Genomic DNA, 8,947 nt, shown 5'->3' with positions numbered 1-8,947 from the left:
GCCGAAACGGGTTTTCCATTGGCTGCGGGGCGGGCGCTTTGAGGCTAGAGGAAAGGAGAAGGGATCAGGAGCGGGAGCGAGGGGGAGGGAGAGGCCGGTCAGTGTCTGGCCGCTGCCGCTGCTTGCCCGAGGTCTCCAGGCCCGGCTGCGGCTCCTTCCTCGACTCCTGGCACGGTCTGCGAGGCTCCGCCGGCTAGTGTGGGAGAGCCGCGGGCGGCGGCCGCCGCATCATGTCAGCCAAGGACGAGCGGGCCAGGGAGATCCTGAGAGGCTTCAAACTGTATCCGCCCGGGAGCGGGGCGGGGCCGGGAGGACTTGGGAGGCGGCCGCTCCCTGAGGAGACCTGCCGGGGCGGGGGCGCCCGGTGGGCACCCGAAAACAAGGGCAGCGAGAGCCGCCAGGAAAGGAACGGCGTCCCGGGCCCCGGTGGGACCAGGCGCGGGCGGCGGGCGCAGGGGCAACCTGCGGGAGGAAGGGGACGGTGACGGGAGCCTCAGGGGGTGGAGGCGAAGGAGTCCCGGGACGGGCTGCAGAGGCTCCGGCGTCGGAGACCGGCGTCCAGCAGGCCATCTGGGTTCGGAGCTCCGGCCGGGACCCGGAAGCCGGGAGGGGCCGCGGGGGCGCGGCGGGCTGGCCTCGGAGACTGGAAGCGTCTTTGGCGGGAAGCCCACGGGGGAGCAGGGAAAAGTGACTCTGAGCGAGTGACCTTGTGTTTGACAGATGCAAAATGCTACGTTAAACTCTGTCAGTCCCCACCCTACTCCACCCCGTCTGTTTCCCCAACTTCTTTCCCTCACTTGTGGCGTCTCGCAGGGCTGTAGTAGCCGAGGAAAGTGGGGAAAGAGAAATTATTAACTCTCTCGGCCTTTAGAGACGTTGGGTGGTCACTGCTTCTCTCAGCTCAGTTTTCGTTCCAGCGAGATGAGTGAGGACAGGACGGTGAGCTTGTGTGCGGGATGCCCTGAGGTACTCTGGTTTGCACTGAGACTTCTGGTAAAGGGAACTTCGGGCTGGCATTGGTGTGGCTGCGGCTAGCTGTGGTGGAGCTGTCCAGCAATTGTTCGATCGTGGTGAAGACCCGGTAGGTAGGACGTGTTAGGATATGGAAATCATTGCCTCGGGCCTGTTGTGCCGCTTTTGCAACCTGCTTCTCCTTCATATAGCAAGGAAGTTTTGTTTTTCAATGGATTGTTAGTCTGTCACCCTAAGATACCGACAGAAAAATACGATCTTGTGTATTCCAATTTTACGATCTCCCGCCGACCTTAATCTCTTCTTACATCCCATGTCTACAGTATAGACCGGTCTTAAATTCCTCTCTTAGTGAAATGCAGTCATCCCTTTAGGGTTCCTCCCCGCAAAGGTTTAGTAAAGCACTATTCTCTGAACTGCCTGTTTCCTCCCCAGGAAATTTTAACTGCTTTGTCATGTCAAAAACCAAGTTGGTAGTAAATTTTAGGATACAATGCAAAAGTGTACACAGGATGTACAAATGAAATATTACAAATGAAAACTGACCCACTATACTTTTTTTTGAAAAGCTGAAAGCTGTATCATTTTTGTATAGACTGTCATATTTGTGATAAACTTTCAGTACTTTAATGTAGTGAAGTTTAGTAACTGACTTTTTCATAGTTCCATGTATCTTTTCTATTTCTCTTCATAACAGAACCTTTAAGTAGATAAGGATAACCAAAGTGTTAGAAAGCTATGGCATGCCAGGTAAGGTGGCACAAGCCTATAATCCCAGTGAATCAGGAGGCCGAGGCAGGAGGATCCCAAGTTCCAGGTCAGCCAAAATAAAACACCCCTAGGCTCAATCCCCAGTACCAAAAAAAAAAAAAAAAAACCCACACCCTATGGCATGATTTTATTTCATTTTTCCCTTAAGCTATTTACATTATTTAAGTTGTTTATATTGTTAAGTTATTTACATAATTATTTATTATGCTATAAATGGTAAATTAGATACTATGGAGTATTGAGAAATTTCGGAAGCAAAATTTTTGTCTAATTGTAAGTAATATATTACTGAAAAAAAAGAAATGTTTTCAACACATTTTTTTTTTTGAGGGGGCTACCAGGGATTGAACTCAGGATCACTCAATCAATGAGCCACATCCTTAGCCCTATTTTGTATTTTATTTAGAGACAGGATCTCACTGAGTTGCTTAGCACCTCAGTGTTGCTGAAACTGGCTTTGAACTTGTGATCCTCCTCCCTCAGCCTCCTGAGCTGCACAATTACAGGCATCTGCCACCCCACACTGCTAACAACAAAAGGTTTTTGAACATGACAAAAAAAGGAAAGTTTGAACTTCTTACCTTCCATCTTTTCTCTTGAACCTGTTCAGAAAGACGCTAAGGGGCAAATATGAAAAAGAGTAGAAAACAGACCTGTTGTTAGTCCACTAGAAAACAGAACTGTGTTAGCCCACTAGAAAGAAATGTGAATTAATCAATTTCATGATGGTGTTAGTGCATCAAGAAAGTTTGACCTGAATTGACTGAATCCTGAAGCACAAGGGAAGCAAGGCATATAGAAGTGTGGGAACAAGAGAGTGCCCATCCATCATACAGTGGCCTTTGTTGATGTCTGAGGATTAAGAAAGAAGAGGCAAACAGAAACGTTTAAGATTTGATCCTACTTTCATGGAATAATAATAATGTGTTAGTAAGAAACCACAATTATTGTCCACCCATTATTGGGTAAATGTGGTTTACGTGAACTTTCAGAGTGTCTGTTTCTTTAAAAAAAATATATATATCTTTTTGTAGTTGTAGATGGGCAGCATTCCTTTATTTTATTTATTTATTTATTATTTGGTGCTAAGGATCAAACTCAGTGCCTCACACATGGTAGGCAGTCCACTACTGAGCTACAGCCCCAGACCTTAGTGGGTGTCTGTTTCTGTAAGAATCATTTTTGTTACTTTAAAAAAAGGGAAAATACCCTTATGTTCTCTCACCAACAATGTTGACAATCCTCAATTTTCCACATTTCCTATGTGAATCTTAAATTTTTGCAAATTTGGACAACAAATGGTATTTTGCTTTAATTTGTATTTTCCTGGATCCCTAGAGAGTATGGTATAGTGGTTAAAAACTATACTGGAGTTTACAACACGGTGCATACCTTTAATACCAGCAATTCAAGAGGCTGAGGCAGGAGATTGCAAGTTTGAGGCTAGCCTTGGCAATTCAATGAGACCCTGTCTCAAAGTAAAAATGTGGTAGAGTATGTCTGGTCTCAATCCGCAGTACCCCCCCCAAAAAAAAAACTAGGTCAGGAAGCTGTATTGTCTGCATTAAAATTCTAGTCCGCACTCCTAGTTGTGTGTCCCTACACAATTTCCTTAAACCTCTGCCTCAGTTTCCTCATGTATAAAATAGAGATGATACTAGGACCTGACTCTGGGGCTGTTGTGAGATTAAATGAGTTGATACCTAAAGCATTTTGAAAAACACTTGATGCATAGTAAGCATTATGTGTTGGCTAGTATTATTACTGTTGTTATTAGAGAAGTTGCAAGTCTCATATTTGGTCATTTCATTTTCTTTTGTGAAATTCTTGTTAATTTTGTTTTTGCCCATTTGACTTATTTTTCTTGTTGCTTTGTGGGTGTTCTTTTTATTTATTTATTTTTTAGTTGTAGTTGGACACAATACCTTTATTTATTTATTTTTATTTGGTGCTGAAGATGGAACCTAGGGCCTCGCACATGCTAGGCAAGCGCTCTACCACTAAGCCTCAACCCCAGCCCTGTGGGTGTTCTTTATATATTTTAATATCAGTCATTTGCCTGTTATGTTGCAAGTACTTTTTCTCAATGTAAAATGGTCTCCTTTTTAAAAAAAATATTTATTTTTTAGGTGTAGTTGGACACAATGCCTTTATTTTATTTACTTATTTTTATGTGGTGCTGAGGATTGAACCCAGGGCCTCACATGTGCTAGGTGAGCACTCTATCGCTGAGCTACAACTCCAGCCCCAAATTGTCTCCTTTTTTCACTGAACAGAATTTTAAAATTATTATTTCAAATTTATTAATATTTTTCATTTGATTCTGTGAATCATTTGATTACTTCATCTTTTCCCCATTGTTTTGAAATGCTGCCTTTGTTATAAACCAAATCTCCACAAGACATGGGTTTATTATAAATATTTCTGTTTCATTGATCTGTCTTATGCCAGCATGCATTTTGTTTAACTATAGCTTTATAGTATAATTAGTATAGTTTATAATAGAAAGAATTGGTATGTCATAAACAGAGTATGTGTGTTAAAGTCATATTTTGCTGGGTGCAGTGGTACACACCTGTAATCCCAGCTGAGACAAGAGGATCATGAGTTCAAAGCCAGACTCAACAATGGTGAGGCACTAAGCAACTCAGTGAGACCCTGTCTCTAAATAAAAAATACAAAATAGGGCTGGGGATTTGACTCAGTGGTTGAATGCCCCTGAGTTCAATCCCCGGTATGAAAAAAAAAAAAAGTCATATTATAAGCTCCATATAAATATTGGTGTTCCTTTTATTCACACAGAATCTTTCTCTGTAGATCTTCAATGAGTGTGAATATCATATTGCATAAATCAGGTATAGTCTGAGATAATTCAGTATTTGTGTGTATCTTAAGTTATTTCAAAAATAAAATATTTGGGGCTGGGGTTGTGGCTCAGTGGAAGCGTGCTTGCCCAGCATGTGTGAGGCCCTGGGTTTGATCCTCAGCACCACATATAAATAAAAATAAAGATATTGTGTCCAACTAAAAAATAAACATTTAAAAATAAATAAATAAAATGTTTTGCCACGCGTGGTGGTGCATGCTTGTAATCCCAGCTACTTAGGAGGCAAAGGCAGGAGGATGGCAAGTTGGAGGCCAGCCTGGGCAATTTATCCAGATCCTGTCTCAAAATAAAAAATAGAAAGAGCTCAGTGGTAGAGTACCCCTGGGTTCAAACCCCAGTACCCCCAAAAATAATATATTTGTAAGATTTCTTTCTCATATCACTTCCAGCCCATCCCATCCCATTCATTTTTAATTTGTACACATCAAAGACTCGCATTTCTCTCTTGTTGTTAAATTATAAATCAAAGTTATGAATGAAATGTTACTTGGGAAATAAATGTGATTGTTTTGTGAGTTTTGGGTTTGATAATTTTAAGCAGCTGATATAGAGATTGTGAGTCCCACAGTTTCCCATTTCATTCATTAAACAAGACTATTGGGTGACTGTTATGCATAGGGCCCTCTGTACTTGAAAGGATATGAAAATGAGTCTCAGTTCCTTCTTTATCTATATTTAGAAGGGATATCTTCCAAAGCACAATGTATTTTTTAAAGTAATGTTCAATTTTTCTATCATAAACCCCAGCACCTAGAATGACCTTTATTAATATTTTAATGTAGGCTTCCAATGTGGTTAGTGTTTATTATATTTGATTTTTGCCTTTTTCTTCCCTTCTTATTTCTTGGGGGGTCAGGGTGTACTGAGGATTGAACCCCAGGGCACTCTACCATAAAGCTACATTCCCACCCCTTTTTATTTTCATTTGAGACTGAGTCTTACTAAGTTGCCCAGGCTGCCCTTGAATGTTGATCCTCCTGCCTCAGCCTCCTGAGTTGCTAGAATTATAAGTGTGCACCACTGCATCTGGCTGTATTTGCTTTTATAAAAATGGATCTAGAGCCAGATGTGGGGGTGCACACCTATAATCCCAGCAAATCCCAAGGCTGAGGCAGAAAAATCACCAAGTTCAAGGCCAGCCTTAGCAACTTAGCCAGGCCCTATACAACTTAGCAAGATCTTTCCTAAAAATAAAAAGGGCTGGGAATGTGGCTCAGTAGTTAAGCACCCCTGGCTTCAATCCCCAGTACCAAAAATAAATAAATAAGTAATGGAACTAGAATAATGTTTTGTAAATTACCTTTTCACTTAATAAATTTATCATGTTCATAATTTCCGAAAATGGTTATTGTGAATTGTTTCAATGCCATACATTCATCATAGTACTCTTATAGTTGCTTTCTAATATAGTCTATAATGTACTGTTTTGCCTATTTGAATTACTTTTTCAATGGCATAAATACATATCTTATTACATTAATATCAAGAAACCAACAGTCTGTCATCAGAAAGGATTATGCTTTTATAATTTCATTATCTTAATCTACCTGGAATTTGCTTTGATAGATGGTATGCAGTAGTGATTTAGCTTTTTTTTTTTTTTTTTTTTTTTTTAAAGCCATGCTGGGGATTGAACACAGGGCCTTACACCTGCTAGGCAAGTACTTCACCACTGAACTGTGACCCCAGATCTCATTTATTTATTTACCTATACTCCAAATATTAATGTAATATCCAGAATATAAATGGCTGCCTATATATCAATAACATAATTATTTAGCTCAAAATGGGAAAAGGAGCCAGATATGGTTGCACCCACCTATAATCCCAGTGAATTAGGAAGCTGAGGCAGGAGAATCACAGGTTCAAGGCCAGCTTGCGCAACTCAGCAAGACCCCTATCTCCAAATAAAAATTTAAAAGGATTGTGAGTATAGCTCAGTGGTAGAGTACCCCAATACCACACACACACAAAAAAAAGGTGGTGGGGGGGAAGATATGGACAATTCCCAGAAGAAACAAATAAATGAAGGAGCTACTAAGGCTTATCAAAACAATAGGTTATCCCCTAATTTCAAATTTGACAGAAATTTTAAAGATTGATAATATTCAGGGTTGGCAGCTTTTCAGGGAAAACTGACAAGCTTTTCATTCTCATTTGCTCTATGTGTGTGTGTGTGTGTGTGTGTGTGTATCCTCTATGGAAGGTAGTTGGTGCCCATCAAAACTTACCATGGGGCTGGGGATGTGGCTCAAGCGGTAGTGCGCTCGACTGGCATGCGTGCGGCCCAGGTTCGATCCTCAGCACCACATACAAACAAAGATGTTGTGTCTGCCAATAACTAAAAAATAAATATTTAAAAAAAAAAAAAAACTTACCATGTAACTACAGGGGAGCATGGGACACAATGATTAAGAGCGGGAAGAGTGGTAGGTAAGCAGTCCACTACTGAGCTATAGCCCCAGACCTTAGAGTGTTTCTGTAAGAACCATTTTTGTTACTTTAAAAAAAGGGAAAATATCTTTATGTTCCTTCACCAACAATGTTGACAATCCTCAATGTTCCACATGTGAATCTTAAATTTTTGCAAATTTGGACAACAAATGGTATTTTGCTTTAATTTGTATTTTCCTGGACAGGGTGTGGTGGAGCAGGCCTGTAATTCCTAATGTTCGAGAAACTGAGGCAGGAGGATCATGAGTTCAAAGCCAGCCTCAGCAATGTCGAGGTGCTAAGCAACTCAATGAGACCCTGTCTCTAAATAAAATACAAAATAGGGCTGGGGATGTGGCTCAGTGGTTAAGTGCTCCTGAGTTCAATCCCTGGGACCCGCCCTTGTCAAAAAAAGAGCACAGACAGTTAAGGTTCAGCCTTGCTGCCTCCACATAGTGCCTCTCAGTGGAGCACTCATGCTCTTTGCACCTCTGTATCCATATCTCATACCTCTGAGGGTTGTTATCATAATTAAATAAAATGAAATTTTAAAAATGCTTTGCATAATGGTACCTGGCACATGGTGAATAATAAATGTTAACTACTGTTAACCATTCTATTAATAATTATGAATGATAATAACTATAGTGTTAATATTTCCATAAAACCACCTATTTCTCTGGGATGTAACCAGTTCCTTAATGCTACTATCAGATTTTCTTACAAACATTTGTTTTGCTTTTGAAGAAATGACTCAGTTTATAAACATTGATATGTACCTGGTGTTTATATTGTTATCTAGGAAAGACTCTTAATCCAATTTATGGCAGGTTGACAAAAAAAAAAAAAATTAGTTCAGAAGCTTTCTGAAAGCACTTCTCTTTTTTTTTTTCTTTTCCTCTCCCATGGTTTGGTCTTAGAACCCAGATATCCTCTTTCCCATAACGCTTTGAAGTTTGATTTTTTTTTTCAATATTTATTTATTAGTTTTTGGTGGACACAACATCTTTGTATGTGGTGCTGAGGATCGAACCCGGGCTGCACGCATGCCAGGTGAGCGCGCTACTGCTTGAGCCACATCCCCAACCCCTTGATTTTTATTTCTAGTCTAAAATAATTGGCTTTACATTTTCTATTCACTTAGATTTCCTAATTAAGATAGACTGTTCAACTTCTCTTGAATGTCACTATTGCCTTATACTATTGCCTTGGTCAGGTGTTAGAAATGAATTTGAAGTTTATGATTTTCCTAAAACAGTTTTATCTGTCAACCAAAGTACTTGGAGAGCAGCCAAAACATACCACCCATGCAGCCTTAAAAACTGCGGTCACAGGTCATCTAGTCATGGATTCCAGGTAGATTATGATTGTTTGCTTGTTTCCCTCCCGAATGGACTCTGAGAAGTTGTTATTGTTATCCTAAATAGATTAAATTAATATAATGCCCTATTGATTATATTACTTAGGATTCTTAAACAGGCATTCCTACTTTTGCAGTTTAGGAAGAAGTTGGGATAAAATTCAACATTTTTGATCTTCTTCAGACCTTCTAAGTTTCTTTCCAGGAGTGTGTCATATGGTTTATAGTGAAACATGATAATAGCTTCTGGAATAGTGAGGCAGAATTCTGGTAAGACTGTCATGGAAAAATTGGGTAGTACTGTCACTGTATTTGATAAAGGACTAGTGGTGGTGCTAAGGCTTGGCAGCTCTAGCTTATGAGTTTTGACCTCACTTTTCCCCCCACAGGCCTCATTTGTGGACATTCTGTGTCCACAAATTCCCATTTGGAGGCGGGATTTGACTTCTGAATTTGTAGACCTGTCCCTATTCCTGAGCTTTAACATCATAGGAAGGAATATTAAAGGTCATCTTGTCTAGTAA

The 8,947-nt window shown here is 40.4% G+C and overlaps 1 protein-coding gene across 1 annotated transcript in view; it reads left to right on the top strand.

Moving 5' to 3' along the window:
* The first annotated feature begins 78 nt into the window (after positions 1–78).
* Positions 79–8,947, top strand: part of Pde6d (phosphodiesterase 6D) — a 55,222-nt gene continuing 46,353 nt past the window's right edge. The window contains exon 1 of the mRNA XM_046439654.2: positions 79–280. Coding sequence (XP_046295610.1) covers positions 231–280 — 50 coding nt within the window. The 5' untranslated portion in view covers positions 79–230. The remainder of the gene's footprint in view (positions 281–8,947) is intronic.

Source organism: Marmota monax, unplaced genomic scaffold (assembly GCF_021218885.2).
Source record: "Marmota monax isolate L192 unplaced genomic scaffold, Marmota_monax_Labrador192_F-V1.1 WCK01_AAM20220418_F8-fsc00041, whole genome shotgun sequence".
NCBI lineage: Eukaryota > Metazoa > Chordata > Mammalia > Rodentia > Sciuridae > Marmota > Marmota monax.
This window is presented reverse-complemented; position numbering and strand designations above follow the sequence as displayed.